Here is a 27707-nt window from a genome sequence, read left to right as displayed (position 1 = left end):
TTCTCCACTTTCTCCACCTATTGTAGAAATACTAAAAGAGCACATTTTCCATAACCAGGTAGGTAGGACTGGGGTCTGAACTGTAGTATTCTATAGTAAACTGTAGTATTTTTTCAAGTGGGAAGTGTCATGTGTGTACATTGATTCTTGCACTAGGTTAACTGTGTAAATAACCTAAGGCACACAGGTGGGTCATAAGCTGCAGAAGCAACAGGATTTAAACCAACAGTCATATGGAAGAAGTATAATACTTTATTGATCCATAGTCCACAAAACCCCTTTTTTTAACCCAAGTGCTTTCAAATGCACTGTGTCCATTGTAGGAAGGAATGTGTCTGTCTATGAGAAGAAAAGAAAAAAACAAATTCAATGGTCTTGATGCATTGAGGTCAGGTCGCTGGCCATAAGCAAAGTTACGAAGGGAAGATAATCCTCTGAAAACATAAAAGAAGAATGAGTCAGTTTTGGTGTTGGTGCTCTTTAAAGATATAACATTTCCTTATCATAAAAAATATTCCCCTGTGCGGCAGGTAGCCTAGTGGTTAGAGCGTTGGGCCAGTAACCGAAAGGTTGCTGGATTGAATCCCTGAGCTGACAAGGTAAAAATATGTTGTTCTGCCCCTGAAGAAGGCAGTTAACCCACTGTTCCTAGGCTGTCATTGTAAATAAGAATTTGTTCTTAACTGACTTGCCTAGTTAAATAAAAGTCAAATATACAGTACAGTGGGGAGAACAAGTATTTGTAACACTGCTGATTTTGCAGGTTTTCCTACTTACAAAGCATGTAGAGGTCTGTAATTTTTATCATAGGTACTCTTCAACTGTGAGAGACAGAATCCAGAAAATCACATTGTATGATTTTTAAGTAATTAATTAGCATTTTATTGCATGACATAGGTATTTGATACATCAGAAAAGCAGAACTTAATATTTGGTACAGAAACCTTTGTTTGCAATTACAGAGATCATACGTTTCCTGTAGTTCTTGACCAGGTTTGCACACACTACAGCAGGGATTTTGGCCCACTCCTCCATACAGACCTTCTCCAGATCCTTCAGGTTTCAGGGCTGTCGCTGGGCAATACGGACTTTCAGCTCCCTCCAAAGATTTTCTATTGCGTTCAGGTCTGGAGACTGGCTAGGCCACTCCAGGACCTTGAGATGCTTCTTACGGAGCCACTCCTTAGTTGCCCTGGCTGTGTGTTTCGGGTTGTTGTCATGCTGGAAGAATCAGCCACGACGCATCTTCAATGCTCTTACTGAGGGAAGGAGGTTGTTGGCCAAGATCTCGCGATACAGGGCCCCATCCATCCTCCCCTCAATACGGTGCAGTCGTCCTATCCCCTTTGCAGAAAAGCATCCCCAAAGAATGATGTTTTCACCTCCATGCTTCACGGTTGGGATGGGGTTGTACTCATCCTTCTTCCTCCTCCAAACACGGCGAGTGGAGTTTAGACCAAAACGCTCTATTGTTGTCTCATCAGACCACATGACCTTCCCCCAATCCTCCCCTGGATCATCCAGATGGTCATTGGCAAACTTTAGACGGGTCTGGACATGCGCTGGCTTGAGCAGGGGGACCTTGCGTGCGCTGCAGGATTTTAATCCATGACGACGTAGTGTGTTACTAATGGTTTTCTTTGAGACTGTGGTCCCAGCTCTCTTCAGGTCATTGACCAGGTCCTGCCTTGTAGTTCTGGGCTGATCCCTCACCTTCCTCATGATCATTGATGCCCCACGAGGTGAGATCTTGCATGGAGCCCCAGACCAAGGGTGATTGACCGTCATTTTGAACTTCTTGCATTTTCTAATAATTGCTCCAACAGTTGTTGCCTTCTCACAAAGGTGCTTGCCTATTGTCCTGTAGCCCATCTCAGCCTTGTGCAGGTCTACAATTTTATCTTTGATGTCCTTACACAGCTCTCTGATCTTGGCCATTGTGGAGAGGTTGGAGTCTGTTTGATTGAGTGTGTGGACAGTTGTCTTTTATACAGGTAACGAATTCAAACAGGTGCAGTTAATACAGGTAATGAGTGGAGAACAGGAGGCTTCTTAAAGAAAAACTATCAGGTCTGTGAGAGCCGGAATTCTTACTGGTTGATAGGTGATCAAATACTTATGTCATGCAATAAAATGCAAATTAATTATTTAAAAATCATACAATGTGATTTTCTAGATTTTTGTTTTAGATTCTGTCTCTCACAGTTGAAGTGTACCTATGATAAAAATTACAGACTTTGTAAGTAGGAAAACCTACAAAATCGGCAGTGTATCAAATACTTGTTCTCCCCACTGTAGCTGCTTGGTTAAGATATGGTTAAAAGTTGAGATTTGACAAAAGTGAGGGAGTTCATAATATGGATGCCATACTGTACACTCTATACACATGATATTGCAGACATTAATGTGGTAGTGGTAGCTAGTACTGTCTCTGTGACTCCGTACCTCCATGTTATGCTCAGTCCGTCCTCCGTCACTCTTCAGCTCTCTCCAATTTATTTGACGATCTTGGCCTGTTTACCGTTCAGCTTCATCATGTAATTCTTCTTCTTGCCGTCAAAGTTGCCACACAGGCCTCCCAATCTCCTCTTGTAGGTGTGGGGCAGGATGATTACTATGCAAAATAAAGACATGGAAGTGAGTTCCTTTTGTCAGTACATCTATGTTCTGTAACAGTTTACTTTATATCATAAAGCAGTTTACTGTATATCACAAAGCATACATCACACATCTGTAGCACATCATACACATATGTGTTTGGATTGATACAGTATGTTGCCTTGTTACCATATTTCTGCAAGATATGACAAAATGTGTAAATGTTAATTATACTATTATGCTAATATTATCTGTCCACAGATAAGAGACATATTGGGCAGTAAACACTCTCTGTACAGCTATCTTACTGTCCTGTTATCAGAGAGACTGGTGAGATACCAATAATTTAAACTTTCCTTTGGCTGTGATGTAACAGTGGTGTTACCTGCTCTGCTGTGTCCATCAAACTCCACGGAGAGGCCAAAGTCTGTCTTCAGGTAGATACGAGAGGAGCTCTCCAGAATCCTCAGACCCCTTGCTGGGGAGACAGGGGCATGCGTGCTCCTACCATCCAGCTATATATATATATATATATATATATATATATATATATATATATATATATATATATATAGAGAGAGAGAGAGAGAGAGAGAGAGAGAGAGGAAAGATGGGGCAAGAGATAATATGTTCAATGTAATTTTGCTTATCTATCAACAACAGAGGGCAGCAACCAATGAGGAAACAAATAATTGGGCTCATAGTTAATTATTGTTCTGTTGAAAGACTTGAAAGACTGTTACTGACCCAATGGCAACAAGTCAAAATGTGCTAGCAGTCTACTAAACACACACATATTTCTTGGGAAAACAATTATTTCACTGTAGGAATATTGCTATGATTTCTCAAACAGAAATGGGGTGTGCCTTTAGTGGTTCATTGATATGTCATTCTGTTCATGCAGACTGCGACCGACGTAGCTAGTCTGTTAGCTAAGCTAGCTAATTTAGTTAGCAAGTAACCTAACGTAGCAGATGAAAATAATTGCCTGAAACTGGCAATTGACAAGAAAAAAACAACTGTTGGGGGCAGGTTCTGTTCTACACTGTTTAACCTGGTAAATGTGGAGGAGTGTTGGAGGGTTGCCTTGTTAACGTCCAAAAGAGGAAGTCCCGTCACAGGCTCTCTTTCCATTTCCCCTGCAAACTGGAGCATCCGGTTGTTGGGGACTATGCAGAGGCTAGCTAGCTGGGAACATTCACAGAACATTAGCTAAGATTCTCATTAAGTTATAGTTAGGGTTTTATCTAACATTAGGATGATAAAACCCCCAAAACATTAAGATAATTTTTTGGATAAAATCTATTTATTTATCAAAAGTGTTTTAGATTAAATTTCCTTGGAATGTTCTCCTAACATTCACTAAAATGTTGTACACAACATCTGTAACAACCACCACAAACCATTCCCTGAACATTTACATGTTTGTTTAAAACATTTGGTTGATGTTGCAAAAACGTTCCTATAACACATTAAATCTGTTCTTTAAATGGTGGGAACATTGTGGGGACACCACAAAAGACATGTTCCCAAAACACAAAAACTGTCCGGTTGTGCAGATGATTCTACAATGCTTCTTTTAGAGTGCAAAAAACATTCACCTGATGTTACAAGAACGTTCTCAGAACACATTTCATCTGTTCTTTCAAGGTTTACAGATGTTTCATTAAGTTGTGGTAACATTGTGGATATATGACAAGAGATATGCTCCAAAGTTTTTTTTCTTCCAGATCATGTTGGTATCAGGGTGCACAAAACATTCCTTTGATGTTTCAAGAATGTTGACAATACAGCCTTTGAGTTCTTTATAGGTTCCCAGAACATGTAATTAGGTTGTGGAAACACTGTGGGTACATTACATACATTACACGGGATAGGTTCCCAAAACACAAAATATTCTCAGTTGTGATGACATTCATACAATGTTTAAGTTAGGTTGCACAGGACATTCTGTTAATGTTGTAAGAATAAAATAAGTCAATTTTTATGTTCTAGGAATGTTCTTGCAACATCAGGTGAATGTTTTATACAAACATTGTATAATGATCACTACGATTGGACTGTTTTTGTGTTATGAGAACATTGTCAGCGACCTAGATGAATGTTCTGGGAACCGTTACAGAACCAATGTTGGTTTGCTGGGCAGTAACTCCTCCAGCATGTGTTCATGTAATTCACACAAATTGTTTTTGAATGAAAGCTGTGAATATCGGTAAGAAATGGCACTTCAGAAGCCAAATATCTTATTTTTTATTTTTTTTTAACCATTAAATGACCTAGTATGATGGTGCATTGATCAGCTATTTTTGCATTTTTGCTCAAAGTCGACCTTTAAAGGCAACCAACGTAAGTAAGCCTAGCTAGTGTGTTTTAAGGTCAGGAGAGGAGTAGGGAAGAAGTGAAAAGATAATATATGGCTAGTTCTGCATTCATCTGAAGTTTAGAGTGGACTCCAACCCTGTCATTTTTCTTATTGCACCTAGCCAGTGTCTATGAGGGTCAGGGTGAGACACAAAGACACACACAAACACACACACATAAACTGAAAAATACGGGTGCCAAAAAGGAAACTAGGTTCTATCCAATTCCATCCTGTAGATAATGAGATAATTCAGTTCTGCCAGCAAAGTGGCAAACCTTTGGCTACAGGTTACAATAAGACATGGGGTAACAAATCAGAAAGCACATGATAAATAATGCGTAAAGATACAGTTGAAGTCAGAAGTTCACATACACTTAGGTTGGAGTCATTAAAACTTGTTTTTCAACCACTCCACCAATTTCTTGTTAACAAACTATAGTTTTGGCAAGTCAGTCAGGACAACTACTTTGTGCATGACACAAGTAATATTTCCAACAATTGTTTACAGACAGATTATTCCACTCCAGTGGGTCAGAAGTTTACATACACTAAGTTGACTGTGCATTTAAACAGCTTGGAAAATTCACAAAAACGATGTCATGGCTTTAGAAGCTTCTGATAGACTAATTGACATCATTTGAGTCAATTGGAGGTGTACCTGTGGATGTATTTCAAGGCCTACCTTCAAACTTAGTGCCTCTTTGCTTGACATCATGGGAAAATCAAAATAAATCAGCTAAAATTGCAAACCTCCACAAGTCTGGTTCACCCTTGGGAACCATTTCCAAATGCTTGAATGTACCACGTTCATCTGTACAAACAATAGTACGTAAGTATAAATACCATGGGACCACGCAGCCGTCATACCGCTTAGGAAGGAGACGCGTTCTGTCTCCTAGAGATGAACGTATTTTGGTGCGAAAAGTGCAAATCAATCCCAGAACAACAGCGAAGGACCTTGTGAAGATTCTGGAGAAAACAGGTACAAAAGTATCGAGTCCTATATCGACATCCCCTGAAATGCCGCTCAGCAAGGAAGAAGCCACTGCTCCAAAACCGCCTTAAAAAAGCCAGACTACGGTTTGCAACTGCACATTGGGACAAAGATCGTACTTATTGGAGAAATGTCCTCTGGTCTGATGAAACAAAAATATAAATGTTTGGCCATAATGACCATTGTTATCTTCGGAGGAAAATGGGTGAGGCTTGCCAGCCAAAGAACACCATCCCAACCGTGAAGCATGGGAGTGGCACCATCATGTTGTGGGGGTGCTTTGCTGCAGGAGGGACTGGTGCACGTCACAAAATAAATGGCATCATGAGGAAGAAAAATGATGTGGATATATTGAAGCAACATCTCAAGACATCAGACAGGAAGATAACTTCTTGATGCACCCATCCCGTTAGCGGGATCATTTTCGTCAACATCCCCGGAATTGCAGAGCACCAAATTCAAATTAAATTACTAAAACTATTTCATTTTCATGAAATCACAAGTGCAATATAGAAAAACACAGTTTAGCTTGTTGTTAATCCACTAGCTGTGTCTGATTTAAAAAAATCTCTCTCAGCAGACAAAACATTACAAACAGCTAGCAGCCAAGTTGATTGGTCACGAAAGTCAGAAAAGCAATAAAATGAATCGCTTACCTTTGATGATCTTTGGATGTTTGCACTTACGAGACTCCCAGTTACACAATAAATGTTCCTTTTGTTCCATAAAGATTAGTTTTATATTCCAAATACCTCCATTTGGTTGGAGCGTTATGTTCAGAAATCCACAGGCTCGAGCGGTCACGAACAGGCAGACGAAAATTCCAAATAGTATCCGTAAATTTCGTAGAAACATGTCAAAGTTTTTTGTAATCAATCCTCAGGACTGTACCTTCTTCAATAGGAGAGAGAGAGAAAATGTCTGCTCCAAACTGTTGCGTATGCAAAACACTGCTGGCACCCAGCCATACAATGACGCAATGTGATTTTATTTTTCAACATAAAAGCCTGAAACTATGTCTAAAGACTGTTAACAACATGTGGAAGCCATAGGAAAATGAATCAGGTTGATATCCCTTTAAATGGAGCGAAGGCAGGCAATGGAACAGAGAGCTTTCAGGAAAAACAGCACCTCCGGGTTGGATTTTCCTCAGGTTTTCGCCTGCAATATCAGTTCTGTTATACTCACAGACAATATTTTGACAGTTTTGGAAACGTTAGAGTGTTTTCTATCCTAATCTGACAATTGTATGCATATTCTAGATTCTGGGCCTGAGAAATAGGCAGTTTCATTTGGGTATGTTTTTCATCCAAACATCAAAATACTGCCCCCTACACTCAAGATTAAAGCTAAGGTGTATGTACACTTCCGACTTCAACTGTAAGTAGAAGTTATGAATAACCTTATAATTGTCATATTAAATCATGTATAAGTCCTAAATACTTACAACAAGTTTCCTGTTCTTCCTGAACTCCACTATGTGGTTGTAGACTCTGATTTTCAGCCCTCTGAGTCGCAGATGGTTGTTGTTCTCACTTTTATCTTCATCACTGTCCTCATCGCTGCGATCATGCTTGTCTTCACTGTTCTCCCTTCTCATGCTGTCTTTATGCTTGTCATCCTCATCACTGCTATCAACATTACTATTGTCTCCTTGGCTACTGTCACCTTGGCTACTGTCACCTTGGCTACTGTCACCATGACTGTCATCACCATCCTGGTTGACGATCTCATTGATGGTCTTGATGTAGATGTCTGGCTGGTTCTTGGACAGGTCTGTGGTCTGGACCAGAACATGAGAGTTTGTGCCCTCAAAGTCATGCGTCTTGTTGTTAAAGGTTCTGTACTCTGAGTCTCCATTGATAGAGCACTCACTGAAGCCTTGAACGCAAAAATAGAAACAAGATTAATACCAAAGAAACAACATGTACATGAGGACATGGTGAGAAAAGACATAGATAGGAATTATGATATAAAACAGTGAAGGTCTTTGAGACTTAACTGTTCTGGATTTGGTATTGAACATTGTTTTAGAAAACAGGAGAACTTTAGGCCTTGACCGAGGTCTGTAAGGGACTGGCATTGAATGCAATTGAATGTCTGTTGAGTGTATGAGAGACAGTTCTTAAGAGAGTGACGTTTCTGAGAAGTGTGGCCTACCTGTTGACTTGCAGAAATACAGTCCGGCTTCATTCTGAAGACAGATGGCATCCCCATCACACTCATATTCATTATTGCAGTCAATCTCCCCCACACCATCATCTTCAACACATTCACACTTCTGATGGCAGTGCTCAGTGTACCAGCTCTCTTTAAACTGAAATGAAAGTCCATCTTTAAAGTCATTACACTGCAGAATTCATACATGTAACCATGGGCACTGGGTCTACACCAAACATACTTCTAAAGCAGTTCTCATTGGGTGCTAGGTTACTTACGTGATGGCTGTTGCCATTGCTGTCCACACAGCCGCACTGCTGGGTGGGCACACACACCCTCTGTCTGAGCACAAAGCCTTCGTCACACACACAGCCCTGTATGCAGTGCTCATCAGAGTGGCAGTCGGGTGGGCCGTGGAGGTGCATACAGGTGGGCTGGCAGTCGGAGATGCAGGGGGTGAAGTGGCTGTTGTTTGGGCACAATGGTGCTAAAGAGAAAAGAGCAATTGAAGAGTTTATTTCCAATAACGCAATATCCACCAATTAGTCACCAGAAAAGATAGCTTATTACGGTTAGATTCATGTTTGTAAAATATTATTGTTCTCAGATGTTTCATTCTTAAGGTTTTTAGATGTGTATGAACATGTACACAAGAAATTGGGGCTATAAGTGCTATATATCCATTTGCTTAGCTGGAATGGAATATTTGTATCCTGTATATTTGACTGACATGTGGCTCTCACCCAGCTATCTTAAGACAAATGTATTTACTGTAATTCACTCTGGGTAAGAGCATCTGCTATATTACTCAAATGTAAATGTTTTACATACAGATCTCATATTACTGTTTTAAATATGTTTTAAAAACATGAAATATCGATGTCACAAATGTATCATTTGTACATTTCATTTAAAAAAATGTAGTCATTTGTTACATTTCACTGTGTAAAACCTAGCAGTGAGTGAGGCGGATATGTATAGCATTTAGCAAAAAAACATGATTATTTGTCTCTGAAATTAAACCAAATGATACATTTGAAACAAATACATGCCATGCCATGATTAGATAGTTAAAAAAACACACCAATCTCTTTCATATATTTTTTTTTACAATAAAAGCTAATTTACAAATATTTCTGAAAATGGATACATAAGGTTTTGGAATAAAACTCTTCAAATATAAGGTTGAGTGTATAGAATATGTAGCACACTGACTGCAAGAATAAGTACAGATTACATTTTCTTTGTACTTAGTGTCTTTCCATTTGTAAAACACCACTTGTGTTAGGAGAGGCCTGTAATGAATGAAGATTGTAACTTTGTGTTATCAAGGGCACATAAAGACTTACTTGGTCTCGCTGTGGTGGGCGGTTGTGGTCTTGCAGTTGTTGGTCTTGGGGGTTGTGGTCTTTCAGTTGTCGGTCTTGGTGGACTTGGTATTTCAGTTGTGGGTGGTGCTGGTGTTTCTGGTCTCATAGTTGTTGGTGGTTGTGGCCTAGCAGTTGTTGAGGGTTTAGATGGCATGGTTGAGTTGGTTGGAGCTGGTGCAGCAGTTGTTGGTCTTAGTGTTACTGGTCTCATGGTAATTGGACCTGGTGTTGGTGCAATGGTAGACTTGTCTGCTGGCACAGGATTCTCGGTTGGTGTTGTTGGCTTAATCAGATCTAGGAATTAAAAGAAAATCAACGTTATAACAATTACCCCAAATTTGGTTGTGTTGTTCACTGTGGAGGGAGTGACCCTTACCTTCACAGTGTCCACGATGCAGAGAAACATCATCTATAGCCACATCAGATTGATCAGTGGTGCCTCTTCGGCCCTCGAAGATGATCTGAGATCAAAGTAATAGCCAGGGAGAAACATTTATAACAAAGCATATATAGCAAAAAGGTACACTAAGCACATTTTGTCAAAGGGACCTTTCTGGATGAATAATGGTACACATGTCCGAGTCCAAAATCGCCTGACATTTTAAGATTACAACACAGGGTTAATGGTGCAGTGAGGAATATCCACACCTCACATTCCACTCTACCCTATTTACCTTGTTGCTTAAAGGACCAGTGAAGTCAGCATTGTGTCTTGCCTGTATTCTGTATCATATTGCACAACAGATGATGAAATGAACACTGTAAAAGTGTGAAGGAATTTGATCCGTGTTTTTTCCCGATAGTTTCTGGTTGAAAATACAATCTACAGGACCTTCTAATCAGCAGGTTTGCATGGGCAGGAGTTTTCGGCTTTCCACAGTGACATCACCATGCGGTAAATTGGATAATATTATTTGGTTTATTCGGATCCCCATTAGCTTTTGCCGAAGCAGCAGCTATTCTTCCTGGGGTCCACCAAAAAAACACCAAACACGACAAGTAACAAAACACTGTAGACAAGAACAGTCACACTAATATAAAATACAACAATATACAAACAATACTACTAAAGAATAATGTGTGTAACTTGATTGCGTTGATTGTGTTGAGAGTGTGATAGTGTGTCTATGGGTGCGTGTGTTTGTGTGTGTGTCATTTCACAGTCCCCATTGTGCCATGAGATGTTGTTTTATCCATTTCTTGAAGGTAATTTTGCTGTTTGCTTGCGTAATTGGAGATGGAAGGGAGTTCCATGTGATCATGTCTCTGTATAATAAATCAAATCAAAGTTTATTTGTCACATACACATGGTTAGCAGATGTTAATGCGAGTGTAGCGAAATGCTTGTGCTTCTAGTTCCGACAATGCAGCAATAACCAATGAGTAATCTAACCTATTCACAACAACTACCTTATACACACAAGTGTAAAGGAATGAAAGAATATGTACATAAAAATATATGAATGAGTGATGGTACAGAACAGCATAGGCAAGATGCAGTAGATGGTATCGAGTACAGTATATACATATGAGATGAGTAATGTAGGGTATGTAAACATATAAAAGTCGCATTGTTTAAAGTGGCTAGTGATACATGTATTAAATCAAGATGGCTAGTGATACATTTTTTACATCAATTTATTACATTATTAAAGTGGCTGGAGTTGACTCAGTATGTTGGCAGCAGCCACTCAATGTTAGTGGTGGCTGTTTAACAGTCTGATGGCTTTGAGATAGAAGCTGTTTGTCAGTCTCGGATGCTTTGATGCACCTGTACTGACCTCGCCTTCTGGATGATAGCAGGGTGAAGGTCCATCCAGTGACAATTAATACAACTGTTGCTGCCGTTTTCTACAGCCGCTGCCAGTCACAATTATGCCCTTAAATAATATTTCAGAACAGCCAAAAGTACAAATAAATGAACATCAAACGATTCGGAAAAAGCAAAAGGAACTGACATTTTTGTCCTCACTGATTGATAACGAGGGAAGCATATTTTGAAGTAGAAAATTATGAAATTATGTTTGGACTTCATAAAGAAGAGAATCATACAAATCAAATCACCAAATCAAATCACATTTTATTGGTCACATACACATGGTTAGCAGATGTTAATGCGAGTGTAGCGAAATGCTTATGCTTCTAGTTCTGACCATGCAGTAAAATCTAACAAGTAATCTAACAATTTCACAACAACAAAGGAATGAATAAGAATATGTACATATAAATATAAGGATGAGCAATGGCTGAACGGCATAGGCAAGATGCAGTAGATGGTACTGAGTACAGAGTACAGTATATACAGTACATATGAGATGAGTAATGCAGGGTGTGTAAACATTATATAAAGTGGCATTGTTTAAAGTGACTTGTGAAACATTTATTACATCCAATTTTTAATTATTAAAGTGGCTAGAGATTTGAGTCAGTATGTTGGCAGCAGCCACTCACTGTTAGTGATGGCTTTTTATTAACAGTCTGATGGCCTTGAGATAGAAGCTGTTTTTCAGTCTCTCGGTCCCAGCTTTGATGCACCTGTACTGACCTCGCCTTCTGGATGACAGCAGGGTGAATAGGCAGTGGTTGATGTCCTTGATCATCTTTTTGGCCATCCTGTAACATCGGGTGGTGTAGGTGTCCTGGAGGGCAGGTAGTTTGCCCCTGGTGATGCGTTGTGCAGACCTCACTACCCTCTGGAGAGCCTTACCGTTGTGGGCGGAGCAGTTGCCGTACCAGGCGGTGATACAGCCCGACAGGATGCTCTCGATTGTGCATCTGTAAAAGTTTGTGAGTGGTTTTGGTGACAAGTCGAATTTCTTCAGCCTCCTGAGGTTGAAGAGGCACTGCTGCGCCTTCTTCACCATGCTCTCTGTGTGGGTGGATCAATTCAGTTTGTCCAGTGATGTGTACGCCGAGGAACTTAAAACTTACTACCCTCTCCACTACTGTCCCGTCGATGTGGATAGGGGGGCGCTCCCTCTGCTGTTTCCTGAAGTCCACAATCATCTCCTTTGTTTTGTTGACGTTGAGTGTGGGGTTATTTTCCTGACACCACACTCCGAGGGCCCTCACCCCCTCCCTGTAGGCCGTCTCGTCGTTGTTGGTAATCAAGCCTACCACTGCATTGTCGTATGCAAACTTGATGATTGAGTTGGAGGCGTGCATGGCCACGCAGTCGTGTGTGAACAGGGAGTACAGGAGAGGGCTCAGAACGCACCCTTGTGGTGCCCCAGTGTTGAGGATAAGCGGGGTGGAGATGTTGTTTCCTACCCTCATCAACTGGGGGCTGCCCGTCAGGAAGTCCAGTACCCAGTTGCACAGGGCAGTGTCGAGACCCAGGGTCTTGACCTTGGTGACGAGTTCAGAGGTTACTATGGTGTTAAATGCTGAGCTGTAGTCGATGAATAGCATTCTCACATAGGTATTCCTCTTTGTCCAGATGGGTTAGGGCAGTGTGCAGTGTGGTTGCGATTGCGTCGTCTGTGGACCTATTGGGGGGCGGTAAGCAAATTGGAGTGGGACAAGGGTGTCAGGTAGGGTGGAAGTGATATGGTCCTTGTCCTCAAAGCGAGCAAAGAAGTTGTTTAGTCTGTCTGGGAGCAAGACATCCTGGTCAGGGATGGGGCTGGTTTTCTTTTTGTAATCCGTGATTGACTGTTGACCCTGCCACATACCTCTCGTGTCTGAGCCTTTGAAATGAGACCCTACTTTGTCTCTATACTTAGCTTGTTTGATTGCCTTGCGGAGGGAACAGCTACACTGTTTGTATTTGGTCATGTTTCCTGTCACCTTGCCCTGATTTAAAGCAGTTGTTTGCGCTTTCAGTTTCGCGCGAATGTTACCAATCAATCCACGGTTTCTAGTTTGGGAATGTTTTAATAGTTGCAGTGGGTACGACATCGCGGATGCACTTGCTAAGAAACTCACTCACCGAATCAGCGTATTCGTCAATGTTGTTCTTTGACGCAATGCGGAACATATTCCAGTCCACGTGATCGAAGAAATCTTGAAGCGTGGAATCAGATTGTTCGGACCAGCGTTGAACAGACCTGAGCGCGCACGGGAGCTTCCTGTTTTAGTTTCTGCCTATAGGCTGGAAGCAACAAAATGGAGTCGTGGTCAGCTTTTCCAAAAGGAGGATGGGGGAGGGCCTTATATGCCTCGAGGAAGTTAGAATAACAATGATCCAGGGTTTTACCAGCCCTGGTTGCACAATCAATATGCTGATATAATTTAGGGAAACTTGTTTTCAGATTAGCCTTGTTAAAATCCCCAGCTACAATAAAAGTAGCCTCGGGATATGTGGTTTCCATTTTATATAGAGTCAAATGAAGCTCGTTCAGGGCCATCGATGTGTCTGCTTGGGGGTGAATATATGTGGCGATTATAATCGAAGAGAATTCTCTTGGTAGATAATGCGGTCGACATTTGATTGTGAGGAATTCTAAGTCAGGTGAACAGAAGGACTTGAGTTCCTGTATGTTGTTATGATCATACCACGTCTCGTTAATCATAAGGCATACCCCGCCGCTCTTCTTCTTACCAGAAACATGCTTGTTTCTCTCGGCGCAATGCGTGAAGATACCAGCTGGCTGTACCTACTCCGATAGCGTGTCTCGAGTGAGCCATGTTTCCGTGAAGCAAAGAACGTTACAGTCTCTTATGTCTCTCTGGAATGCTACCTTTGCTCGGATTTCATCTACCTTGTTGTCAAGAGACTGGACATGAGTAGTATGCTCGGGAGCGATGTGCGATGTGCCCGTCTCCGGAGTCTGACCAGAAGACCGCTTCGTCTGCCCCTTTTACGGCGTCGTTGTTTTGGTTCGCCGGCTGGGATCCGATCCATTGTCCTGGGTGGTGGGCAAAACAGAAGATCCGCTTCGGGAAAGTCATATTCCTGGTCGTAATGTTGGTGAGTTGACGTTGCTCTTATATCCAATAGTTCCTCCCGACTGTATGTAATAAAACCTAAGATTACCTGTGGTACCAATGTAAGAAATAACACGTAAAAAAATAAAATACTGCATAGTTTCCTAAGAACGCAAAGCGAGGCGGCCATCTCTGTCGACGCCGGAAGTCTCTGTGCGTTGCTGTGAATTTGTTTTGGACTTGGGGGCTGTGAAGAGACCCCCTGTTGGAATGTCTTGTGGGGTATGTATGGGTGTCTGAGCTGAGTTATTTGATTGTGCAGACAATCTTGAATTTTCATCACAATACTATTTCTCATAAAAACTGGAAGCGAAGCAGTTAATCTCAGTTAATCAACACAACCAGGATAGACTGGCATGCATGTTCATGATGTTTTTTAACAGATATCTCCCCAACAACTTTTTCAATATGACTTGAACATGATAATTGACCATCCAATGTTATACCTAAGAGTTTATCTTCCTCAACTTGCTCAATGGTCACACCATTTATGCACAACTCCAGTTGAGGTTTAGGTAATAAAGAATGCTTTGGACCAAATACAATGCCTTTAGTTTAAGACCAGTTTTTTATTAATCACCCATTATGATACTGACTGTAACTCTATTTAGAATTTCAGTGAACTCACTGGCTTTGGGTGCTGACATATAGAGTGTGGAATCATCCACATACATAGTCATTTTAGCATTATGTAAGACCAGTGGCAAATCATTCGTAAAAATAGAGAAGATTAACGGCCCAAGGCAACTGCCATGAGGGACACCACACTGTACATATCTAATGTTAGAGAAGATTTCATTGAAGAACACTCTTTGGTTTCTATTGAATAAATAACTCTCCAACCACGTGATGGCATGTGATGTAAAACCATTGCAAGTTAGTTTTTTCAATAAGAATTTATGATCAATAAGATTAAAGGGTGCACTCAAATCTGACAATACAGTTCCAACTATTATCTTATCATCCATTTATTATCACCAATGTATTTGGTCAAACACAATTCTTTCCATCAGTTAACTAGAATAGGCAGCAAACTGGTTGGGCGGCTGTTAAAGCAAGTCATGGGTGCTTTACCATTTTTAGGTAGAGGAATTACTTTAGCTTCCTTCTACACCTGTGCACACATACACTCCTTAAGGCTTAGGTTAAAGATAGAGCAAATAGGTGTGGCAATACAGTCTGCTACCATTCTCAATAGTTTCCTATCAAAGTTGTCTATTCCTGGTGGCTTATCATTATTGATGGATAATAATAGTTTTTCCACCTCTCCCACACTAAGTTGACCAAATTGACCACCTCTTTTGGATAATTTCTTTGTAGCATACCCTTTTTCAATTCATCGTCAATCCAGGGTGCTCTTAATTAACAGTTTTCACAGTACATTTCTTAACAGGTGCATGCTTGTCAACAATTGTCATTAATTGTTTTACAAATACTTCCAGTGCTGCATCTGCATTCACTTCCTCACACACATCAGACGAACATACATTCTGTACATCTTCAACAAAAGAGTCCGGAGAAAACATTTTGTGTGATCTCTTATGAATTACTTCAGGACCAACCTTTGGCACTTAGGCTATTCTTGTTATTGCCACAATGTTATGTTCACTACAGCCAAAGGGAACTGATATTTATTTAGAGCAAAGCTCTGCAGTATTCGTGAAGATATGATCAATACCAGTGGATGTCACAGATCCAAGACTACAGGTATGCCCTCTAATTGGTTGAGTGATAACCTGGGTGAAATTACAGACATTAATCACAGTTAAAAGCTTACTCTTGAGAGGACAGCTAGTTGCTAACCAGTCAATGTTCAGGTTACCCAGAAAACAGATCTCTCTATTAACATCACACACACACTATCAAGTATTGCACTCAAATTCTGACTGTTATCACTTGGTGGCCTTTAACAGCATCCCGAAGGAAGAGGCTTTAGATGAGGCAGGTGAACCTGCAACAACGACACTTCAACAACATTTGCCATGAGATCCTCATAAGCTTTACAGGAATATGGCTCTGAACATACACAGCAACATCTATGCTAGCTGCTTCACCAACCATCAGCTCTTCAGAATTTAGGGTTTGGTAGTATCCTGGGACAGATAGTACCGGTCCCGGCAAGTGATCCAAATTAAACAGGAAGGCTTTTCTTTTTTAAGGAAACACTTTTTCTGAAACTTTCAAAACAACAAACCCGAGCTCTCTCTCGTTCCGTGTTCAGCATGCGTCATGCTCTGATGATGTGTGACCAATAACAAAGAGAGTTCCAAACCTCTCTGCCAATAACAGCAAGTTTTCAGTTTTCCCCTCTCCACTCAGACCACTCCCAGTCAGTCCTAGCAAAATTCTAACTTGAGGCATATTTTTTTCCTAAAAAGCTATTTTGCCAATATTAATGGAAATCTGTCACAGCAAGGTACTTCGTTGTTACCCAGAAATGATTTAATATTGATATAAAAATGGCTGCATTGGACCTTTTTTTCAACCTCCAGAGGGAAGGCCAGATGCTAAACCAAGACCAGTGTCACATAACTCACTCACCTGGAAAGGTCCAGTGGTCCTGAGATCCACCTGGGCTAGTTGCCAGCTGTCTCCCTGGTTGTTCCTCTTCCACCATACCCTGTCGGCGCTGCGGTCCTGGAGTATGTAGACGTGCAGGCCCATAGTTTCCGCTGAACCGGACATGTGGTACCAGAACTGCAGACACTGAAGACCGGGGTCAGAACACTCAGAGCTGAGGAGGCGAGCCGTGTCTCCGTTAGACACATTGCTGGCTTCGATGTACAAGTAGTGACCGACATCTTATAGGCAAGAGTAGATTAGATAAGATTAGACATAGGGTCACAGACAAAATTCCTTTAGAGAGCAGTAGGTTTTATTAGGGGTTCTATCTGGAGTTCATACAGCAATGGGACAGATTGTTTATGTAAGGATGTAGGTCTTGCAATACAGCCATTGAAGATAATGGAGCAGAAAGAATAGTACAAGTCCTTCAATGCAATTCTGACTTTCAGGTTTGCTGTTTGAGCATTAGAGTTTTTGCAACCATTCAGACAAGGCATTACGATGTCCATCATCGACACCAATGATCATATTTTGTTGTTCAGTTTGGGGTAAAAGTCCTAAGAACACCTACCTCCTTTAGTGTGGTCAGCTGATGGCCCAGTCATCGCAGTGGGGGTGGAGCCACTGTGCCTTGTCCAATCAAAAGAATCCATCATCAGCTGGGTAAAACTGCAGAGGTCCTCCTCGAAAGTGCAATCGAAGTTGCAGACTGAGCAGGGAACATGGGAAACATTTGTAAAAGTCAACATGAGTCCAACATTTTAGCCCATTATTCTGAAGTACCTTAGATTTTGTATTTCCATAAGAAAAGTAGTCTATAGATGTAATATACCTGGGTGTGGGACAAATGATCCTTCTTCAACTGGGGGAGGAACTGAAGGTCCACCAACAACACCTGTTGAGGAACCTGCCAGAGGAAGCAGAGGAATGGCATTGGTCATAAAGGGTAAATGTTTCCTCATCTGACATCCAGTGTTTAGATGTACAGGTAGCATGCGTCCCTGTGATAGTTACAACGTTCACCTGAACATGATCCATAATGGATGGAGATGTCGTCAAATGCCACGTCAGACTGAGGGTCAGAGCCTCGGATTCCCTCCATGATGATCTGAAACAGAGCCATTTTGTGTTGGGTGAAAAGGTGCAAATCACAATCATTTCACACTATTTAACCCTCTCAAAAACCTCTGATATCTTCTCCTACCTGGAATGACCCATCGACATTGATATCCACTTTGGCAAGATACCATGTGGAGCCCTGGTTATTGGCTTTGGACCACAGTTTCCTGTGTTTGTTGTGCTCGTCAAGCTGGTAGACATTGAGAATCATGGCCTTGGCCTGTCCGTACATGTGGTACCAGAAGCGCAGGCAGTATTTTGTCGCCCCTTTTTGGCACTTAGGGCTTATCATACGGGCAGAGTCTCCGTAGTACACACCATTGCCCTCAATGTACATGTAGGAGCCACCTGATCAACAAACATACACATACACTCTTTAACGTCACGACTCCCAGCACATTAGCTCTGAAATGGCTAGCCTCTATGATGTCTATGTAGATAGGTAATTTATATATCACTGTCTGTACAAGACAATGGGCTACAACCATGTATTGTCTCGTTCATTGAAATCTCAGAAACAGTGGATGACGCGCATTTGGTAATTTCAGATTTTTTTTTTTGGGGGGGGGGGGGGGGGGGGGGCACAACCATGTGACCTCGTAACCTCTCACCTCCTGTGGTATGGTCCTGGGTTGGCCCTGTGAGGTCAGACGGGGTTGGGCCTCTCTGTCTTCTCCAATCAAAACTGTCCTGAACAATTTGCTCCCACCCACACTCGCTGTTGTCAAAGTTGCAGTCTAGAGGACAAACTGTAGGATGCCATAGAAAACTCAGTCACCAAATGAACCAGCTGGTATCAAAGAAATGGAAATGCTGCCATTGGAAAAGCATGTGGTCAACGTTCTTACATGTTTTGTCAGGTGTAGTAACTGGTGGTTTTGTGGGAGGGCCAGGTAGGCTATCTGCAATTATAAGACAGACAGCAGGGTTTTTCACAGGAACACATTAGACAAGCCTCAGGTGGATGGTAGGAAGGGGAAAGTAAGAGAAGGAGGGAGGAGGGGAGGAAAAAGAGGGCAGGAATAAGGGATGCAAGAGTGGAAGGAAAATAAGAATGGAGGAAGGAATGAAGGATCCAAGTTGAAGACTACAGAAACAACTAAAGTGTTTGATGATGGATGGGGTGAGCCAACCACCCTACAATCATAGTACTGTGTTCAGCAGCAGCATCATCATCATTACAAGAACAACCATACCATATCACACTCACCACAGGCGGTGTCATTAAACCAGGGGGGCAAGGTAACACTGGCCACCTGACAGGCGGTCACGTAGGACTTCAGGGAGTAGCATGTCACATGCATGTCCCCGCCGGAGGCACAGTGGTCAGACATACAGCTGTCTATGTAGGATGTGGGGTGGACAAATGGGTGGCAGGGCTTGAAAGTGTCACGCAGCAGCTTGGAACACTCCTGGTAGCCCTGGTTGTCCAAATGGGAGTCACATGGTTGGGGGGCAGGTGGGGAAGCAACACAGCTAGAGAAGAGGGGAACGGAGAGGAGATCAATGGTGTTATGTATTGGATTTATTGATATATTCTAAGATTAGGGTTGAGGATACAATGACAGTTCTGCATTTTTCAGTTAATGGCTGGATACACTCATCCACTACAAACATAACGGTAACATAATGTACCGTACAGTATGTTACCGTTATGGTTCAAAACATCCAACCCACTCACCGATCGTCCTCCGGACTCTTCACTCTCCAGCTGTTGGCGAATGTGACCTCATTGGTCTCGGGTTTGGTGCCGTTTGGGGTCAGGAAGTCATCCCCCTGGTCGTTGGAGTAGGTACCACAGAGGCCGCACATCTCACCCTTGTAGCGCTCGTCCAGCTGCAGGAAGAGCCTGTGATGATCGTCCAGCAGCATCTGTAGGCCAAAGGTCGTCTCCATGACAGTGTACTGCTTCTTCTTGTACAGCTTCACCTCGCCGTATGAGCCGTTTACTGCAATAGGAAGACTCTGCCAAACATGGTTCACCTGCAGTGGAGAGTAGGGAAGGGTAGGGCAGAGTAAGGTAGAGTGGAGCCAAGTAAAATAGATGAAAGTAGAACTGAACTAAATTAAATATAATTTTTGTGTGGAATAGAGTATGTCTCCACTGTCTCATTGGACAAATTGTAGAAACTAAAGTACACTGAACAGTTGCAAATACAAATCGAAACATATAAGGGATAGACATAGTTAGATTCTCTAATTCTCTACATAGTTCCTTTGAACTGTTGTACCAAAGCAATACAGGGAAGTGGGGAGAGGGTTTATAGGAGGGCAAGGTCAAGTGGGTCAGCAATGCATGTTAATGTCACAAGTAAATAATAGGTAGGATCTACCGCACACCCAGAGCTGATTATTGAAGGTTCTGAAGGCAAAAGGCAAAACTGGCAAAATAGGAAAAAGTATCTGCACAAGTAAAGAAAGATTATTTCAAAATGTCGTAGTTTTCATTCTTACAGTAACGCTGTAGTTATCTATCTTCAAATGCAGACTCTTGGTCTCCAGAACCACTGCGGCCAGCTTAGCACTGCTCTCGCTCCCCGGGTTCCAGTTCTGGCCCGTCACTGAGAACTGGATGGGTGTGTGTCCGCCGCACGTCTTGGCCAGGGTGTAGCTGCAGCCCCCCTGGAAGGTGTATGCCTTGCCATCAAAGGTGATGTAGTGGGGGTCTCCGTAGATGCGGCAGATGGCCGGGCTGGAGGGGAAGCAACCCTTGACCCCCTCTTTGACCTTGCACACCTCGTCGTCCGCGCAGGAGGAAGCAGAACACTGGAGTCCGCCCCCGCCCATACACTGGCACACGCGATCACATTCACCGTCCATGAACGTCGCTCCTTTCTGGAAAAGGGTGAAGAAAAGAGATGTGTATGTGTTTTTCTTAATGTCTGTCTGTGTTGATATTTTGCTATCAACCTAAATCTATTCCTTACCTCATAGTGTACTCCATTCATCCAGCAGCCACAGTCCTCTGCAGAGACACACCTCCCCCCACTGAGCTTGAAGCCGGGGTTGCACTCACACCTTTCCTCACAGCTTCCACACGCCCCTTGGGCGTCCATGACGGAGCAGGCCTCAGGGCAGCCCTCGGCACAGGCGTTGTAATGGCTGTTCGCTCCACACTCCAGGGCTTGGGAGGGAAAGAAAGGGCAGAGAATTTAGTCAAATGTCTGGAAGGCTATCACCATCATCAAGTTGTTTCCAACTTCAATAGTTAATTACAGCAGGAAGGTTAGTAATCAAAATAGGAAACCATAAAACAACTTACGACACATAGTCGAGTTCCTCCAGGCAGGTACAGGCCCCCCGGCCTTGAGGCACATATCAGCATAGGACTGCAGGGCCTCACACAGCACCTCGAGGCCACCACCTGCTCCACACATCCCCGCCACACAGCTCCGGAAGTAGCTCTCGGCTCCCAGGACAGACTGGCATTCTGCGAAGGGCCCGTGCCTGGAGACCAGTGACCCACAGTAGGGCTCGCTAGCGTACTCTGCCTCCTCCATAGGGGGACACTCATTGGGGACAACGGTTGACTGACAGGCCTTCTGGCTCTGCCAGCTCTGGCCGAACGTGGCAGCGGTTGAAGCCTCAGAACCGTCAGCCGTGTGGTAATCATCGTCTCTCAGGTGGTTGAAGTTCCCGCACATGCCGCAGACTTTACCGGAATACGAGGCGGGGATGGTGATATGGACGGCACAGGAGTCATCATAGGATACAAAAAGGTTGAAGTTAGTCTCCAGAACGACGGAAGCCGCATTGCCTTGGATGTTGATGGTGCCACCGTTGAGGCTCAGGGGGAGTTTCTTCCAAATGCCGTTGACCTGAAAACAGGATAAAGATTGATTTACTTGAAAGACTGGTCTTTCTTTGCCGTTCTTACCGTAGCATGTAGTAAACATTTGCTGGATCAATGTGTTCGATACTTTGGAATAGGGGACAAAATACTAACCCTCTTATGTCCCATATAACTTTCAAAAATCTGATAAGGTTTCATATTCTTGTACATCATTGTATAACCAACTCTGAACTTTGTTGTACTGTAGTAAATACTTTTTCAGTTTATCAGTTCATGGCAGATACAGTATATGAACTTTTAGACCCAGTGAGTAACTAAGTTCAGCACTATTATGCAGTGAATTTACAATGACTCAATTACAAATAGCACATTTTCCTGGGTCTAGATACATTACCTAACATCAATGTGGTCAGTTGGAATGTGAAAGGCCTAAATCATATGTGAAAGTGAGTAGAACCAATAAACCATTATAACCCAGGAGCACAGTCAGTGTAGTCAGCTCAGCTATCCCCATTGAGATTGTGTCTGTGCCTCGACCTAGGTTGGGCAAAACTAAACATGGCGGTGTTCGCCTTAGCAATCTCACTAGGATAAAGACCTCCTCCATTCCTGTCATTATTGAAAGAGATCATGATACCTCACATCTCAAAATAGGGCTACTTAATGTTAGATCCCTTACTTCAAAGGCAATTATAGTCAATGAACTGATCATAATCTTGATGTGATTGGCCTGACTGAAACATGGCTTAAGCCTGATGAATTTACTGTGTTAATGGAGGCCCCACCTCCTGGCTACACTAGTGACCATATCCCCCGTGCATCCCGCAAAGGCGGAGGTGTTGCTAACATATACGATAGCTAATTTCAATTTACAAAAAAAAAAGACATTTTCGTCTTTTGTGCTTCTAGTCATGAAATCTATGCAGCCTACTCAATCACTTTTTATAGCTACTGTATGCATGCCTCCTGGGCCATCTACAGCGTTCCTCATTGAGTTCCCTGAATTCCTATCGGACCTTGTAGTCATAGCAGATAATATTCTAATCTTTGGTGACTTTAATATTCACATGGAAAAGTCCACAGACCCACTCCAAAGGCTTTCGGAGCCATCATCGACTCAGTGGGTTTTGTCCAACATGTCTCTGGACCTAATCACTGTCACAGTCATACTCTGGACCTAGTTTTGTCCCATGGTATAAATGTTGTGGATCTTAATGTTTTTCCTCATAATCCTGGACTATCGGACCACCATTTTATTACGTTTGCAATTGCAACAAATAATCTGCTCAGACCTCAACCAAGGAACATCAAAAGTCGTGCTATAAATTCACAGACAACACAAAGATTCCTTGATGTCCAGGATTCCTTCTGTCTACCCAAGGACGCCAGAGGACAAAAATCAGTTAACCACCTAACTGAACTCAATATAACCTTGCGCAATACCCTAGATGCAGTTGCACCCCTAAAAACTAAAAACATTTCTCATAAGAAACTAGCTCCCTGGTATACAGAAAATACCCGAGCTCTGAAGCAAGCTTCCAGAAAATTGGAACGGAAATGGCGCCACACCAAACTGGAAGGCTTCCGACTAGCTTGGAAAGACAGTACCATGCAGTACCGAAGAGCCCTTACTGCTGCTCGATCATCCTATTTTCCCAACTTAATTGAGGAAAATAAGAACAATCCGAAATTCCTTTTTGATACTGTCACAAAGCTAACTAAAAAGCAGCATTCCCCAAGAGAGGATGGCTTTCACTTCAGCAGTAATAAATTCATGAACTTCTTTGAGGAAAAGATCATGATTATTAGAAAGCAAATTACGGACTCCTCTTTAAATCTGCTTATTCCTTCAAAGCTCAGTTGTCCTGAGTCTGCATAACTCTACCAGGACCTAGGATCAAGAGAGACACTCATGTGTTTTTGTACTATATCTCTTGACACAATGCTGAAAATAATCATGGCCTCTAAACCTTCAAGCTGCACACTGGACCCTATTCCAACTAAACTACTGAAAGAGCTGCTTCCTGTGCTTGGCCCTCCTATATTGAACATAATAAACGGCTCTCTATCCACCGGATGTGTACCAAACTCACTAAAAGTGGCAGTAATAAAGCCTCTCTTGAAAAAGCCAACCCTTGACCCAGAAAATATAAAAAACTATCGGCCTATATCGAATCTTCCATTCCTCTCAAAAATTTTAGAAAAGGCTGTTGCGCAGCAACTCACTGCCTTCCGTATACAATCAATGTATACGAAATGCTTCAGTCTGGTTTTAGACCCCATCATAGCACTAAGACTGCACTTGTGAAGGTGGTAAAGGACCTTTTAATGGCATCCGACCGAGGCTCTGCATCTGTCTTCGTGCTCCTAGACCTTAGTGCTGCTTTTGATACCATCGATCACCACATTCTTTTGGAGAGATTGGAAACCCAAATTGGTCTACACGGACAACTTCTGGCCTGGTTTTGATCTTATCTGTCGGAAAGATATCAGTTTGTCTCTGTGAATGGTTTGTCCTCTGACAAATCAACTGTAAATTTCGGTGTTCCTCAAGGTTCCGTTTTAGGACCACTATTGTTTTCACTATATATTTTACCCCTTGGGGATGTCATTCGAAAACATAATGTTAACTTTCACTACTATGCGGATGACACACAGCTGTACATTTCAATGAAACATGGTGAAGCCCCAAAATTGCCCTCGCTAGAAGCATGTGTTTCAGACATAAGAAAGTGGATGGCTGCAAACTTTCTACTTTTAAACTCGGACAAAACAGAGATGCTTGTTCTTGGTCCCAAGAAACAAAGAGATCTTCTGTTGAAGCTGACAGTTAATCTTGATGGTTGTACAGTCGTCTCAAATAAAACTGTGAAGGACCTCGGCGTTACTCTGGACCCTGATCTCTCTTTTGAAGAATATATCAAGACTGTCTCAAGGACAGCTTTTTTCCATCTCCGTAACATTGCAAAAATCAGAAACTTTCTGTCCAAAAATGATGCAAAAAAATGTATCCATGCTTTTGTCACTTCTAGGTTAGACTACTGCAATGCTCTACCTTCCCGGCTACCCGGATAATTAAGCACTAAATAAACTTCAGTTAGTGCTAAATACGGCTGCTAGAATCCTGACTCAAACCAAAAAATGTGATCATATTTTCCAGTGCTAGCCTCCCTATATTGGCTTCATGTCAAGGCAAGGGCTGATTTCAAGGTTTTACTGCTAACCTACAAAGCATTACATGGGCTTGGTCCTACCTATCTCTCTGATTTGGTCCTGCCGTACATACCTACACGTACGCTACGGTCACAAGATGCAGGCCTCCTAATTGTCCCTAGAATTTCTAAGCAAACAGCTAGAGGCAGGGCTTTCTCCTATAGAGCTCCATTTTTATGGAATGGTCTGCCTACCCATGTGAGAGACACAAACTCGGTCTCAACCTTTAAGTCTTTACTGAAGACTCATCTCTTCAGTGGGTCATATGATTGAGTGTAGTCTGGCCCAAGAGTGTGAAGGTGAACGGAAAGGCTCTGGAGCAACGAACCGCCCTTGCTGTCTCTGCCTGGCCGGTTCCCCTCTTTCCACCGGGATTCTCTGCCTCTAACCCTATTACAGGGGCTGAGTCACTGGCTTACTAGGGCTCTTTCATACCGTCCCTAGGAGGGGTGCGTCACTTAAGTGGGTTGAGTCACTGATGTGATCTTCCTGTCTGGGTTGGCGCCCCCCCCTTGGGTTGTGCCGTGGCGGAGATCTTTGTGGGCTATACTCGGCCTTGTCTCAGGATGTTAAGTCGGTGGTTGAAGATATCCCTCTAGTGGTGTGGGGGCTGTGCTTTGGCAAAGTGGGTGGGGTTATATCTTTCCTGTTTGGCCCTGTCTCAGCCTCCAGGATTTATGCTGCAGTAGTTTATGTGTCGGGGGGCTAGGGTCAGTTTGTTATATCTGGAGTACTTCTCCTGTCCTATCCGGTGTCCTGTGTGAATTTAAGTATGCTCTCTCTAATTATCTTTCTCTTTCTCGGAGGACCTGAGCCCTAGGACCATGCCTCAGGACTACCTGACATGATGACTCCTTGCTGTCCCCAGTCCACCTGGCTGTGCTGCTGCTCCAGTTTCAACTGTTCTGCCTGTGATTATTATTATTTGACCATGCTGGTCATTCATGAACATTTGAACATCTTGGCCATGTTCTGTTATAATCTCCACCCGGCACAGGCAGAAGAGGACTGGCCACCCCACATAACCTGGTTCCTCTCTAGGTTTCTTCCTAGGTTTTGGCCTTTCTAGGGAGTTTTTCCTAGCCACCGTGCTTCTACACCTGCATTGCTTGCAGTTTGGGGTTTTAGGCTGGGTTTCTGTACAGCACTTTGAGATATCAGCTGATGTACGAAAGGCTAAATAAATACATTTGATTTGATTTGATTTGCTATAGTGAATTAACTTCATAATAATAACCTGTTGTACTCACCATGACCCGGTGGTTCTGTCTCTTGTGCAGGGAGACCCTGAGGTTCTCCACCTCCACATTGACCTGCAGAACAGGAGATACAGAGGAGTTCCCTCCCTGCTCGTTCTTCACCTCCACACTGAAGTGGGACAGGGGGGTCTCAGAGGACGAGCACAGCCGGGCCATGACGTAGGTACAGGGGACAACGAAGCGGAAGTTGGCCCAGTCAAAGGTGCTGTAGTGGAAGTTGCTGTGGACAGTGCAGGTCCCTGCGAGAGAGCGAGAGTGAGAACAAGAGAGAGAATAGTCAATTAAAGTAGTCGTTTAAAAAAAAAACCTATTCTGTGTTTAGGTCTTTAATAAAGGTGAGTTTTTGTTCAAAGTTAATGTAGCAATTGGGGGTGTGATGACACTGCACTTAATAAAAACCAGACAAAGGTGTAGCCTATAAGTCAGACTGATGAATAGGTTGCTAGTTATACTGACAAATCCCACTTCTCCATCAGCAATCATTGTGTTGTTTGAGAATTTAAAAAACCCATAACAATGCTTAGCATTATTTGTATTTGATACTGTTTCATACCTGCATCACTCATTGTAACTGATGATCTGTCACCCTCAACACTGAAAGAAGACATTCGGATCAAATCAAAACAGTGGGAGAGAAATTGATATCAAAGTAAAACACTTTATTGTTAGGCTACACATCGGCATATCGACATTGTAATCTCTATGTCATGGTGCATCCGACAACAAGTTGCAAACTAAAGTTCAGCATTTTTAGTATTTATACTAATGTTGACATGATAATAGTTAAGACAGTAAATCATCTAATTGAAAGAGTAAGACACAGCCATAGAGAGAGAGAGTAACTAAGAGTACGTTAGATGCTAATCAATAGACCAACAGTATGACAGTGAGACTCACCTTCCGTAAGTCCCATCCTGTAGCAGAGAGAGGAGGGCTGCTGTAGCCAGCAACCCAATGTAGGTGCCTCCTAGCATGGGTGTTCTTCTAGTTGTGTTCCCTTATGGAGGCTAAGATAAAATACTCTTTACACTCACTATATAGAGAGAGTGGGGAGTACTGGAGTCTCACTCTGATTCTGACTAGGGAGGGGAAAGAGTGCAGACTTTTATAAGGGTCCTGGTGGCCCAGAGCAGTGGGCAGGGAAAGGGGGAGGGGCAAACAGGAAAGGGAGGGGTCAAGTGTATGGTGTCAAAAAGACATTGAGTTGACAACATTGATTAAGACATAGTTACTGTAAAGGGTGTCAGCACCCAGTAACAAGATTAGTGTTTTAATTAAAGATAGCTGATAATCAAACAAAGCAGTTTTATTATGAGGAAACCAGACTGTTTTTCACTTCTTAGGA

General features: G+C 42.6%; 1 protein-coding gene across 2 annotated transcripts; it reads right to left on the bottom strand.

Moving 5' to 3' along the window:
* On the bottom strand, positions 1–27439 carry LOC110530235 (IgGFc-binding protein). Of its 2 annotated transcripts, none has more exons than XM_036985805.1 (23): positions 27260–27439; positions 26916–26956; positions 26354–26601; positions 21360–21915; positions 21025–21221; positions 20552–20932; positions 19779–20080; positions 19308–19573; positions 18946–18999; positions 18709–18846; positions 18183–18445; positions 18002–18086; positions 17811–17885; positions 17550–17687; positions 16955–17214; positions 9861–9945; positions 9464–9778; positions 8393–8601; positions 8115–8271; positions 7402–7835; positions 2984–3113; positions 2446–2614; positions 1–434 (listed from the first exon to the last, which is right to left on the bottom strand). In XM_036985805.1, exons 1-22 carry the CDS (start codon positions 27334–27336, stop codon positions 2496–2498), a joined length of 4530 nt encoding a protein of 1509 aa, XP_036841700.1. In that variant the 5' UTR covers positions 27337–27439; the 3' UTR covers positions 1–434; positions 2446–2495. The 2 variants fall into 2 exon arrangements, with proteins under 2 accessions (XP_036841700.1, XP_036841702.1); XM_036985807.1 differs by having other exon boundaries at positions 1–339.
* Between the last annotated feature and the right edge of the window lie 268 nt (positions 27440–27707).

Source organism: Oncorhynchus mykiss, chromosome 8, assembly GCF_013265735.2.
Source record: "Oncorhynchus mykiss isolate Arlee chromosome 8, USDA_OmykA_1.1, whole genome shotgun sequence".
NCBI classification, from domain to species: domain Eukaryota; kingdom Metazoa; phylum Chordata; class Actinopteri; order Salmoniformes; family Salmonidae; genus Oncorhynchus; species Oncorhynchus mykiss.
Note: the sequence above shows the minus strand (reverse complement) of the source record. Positions and strands in the feature narration are given on the sequence as shown.

Excerpts from the sequence above, each read along its gene's own strand:
- LOC110530235 (XM_036985805.1), bottom strand. The coding sequence starts at position 27,336 with ATGCTAGGAGGCACCTACATTGGGTTGCTGGCTACAGCAGCCCTCCTC. Across the intron at positions 19,574-19,778 it reads AAGAGTCCGGAGGACGATCG|CTGTGTTGCTTCCCCACCTG; the intron begins GTGAGTGGGTTG and ends CCTCTTCTCTAG. Across the intron at positions 9,779-9,860 it reads GCATCGTGGACACTGTGAAG|ATCTGATTAAGCCAACAACA; the intron begins GTAAGGGTCACT and ends TTTAATTCCTAG.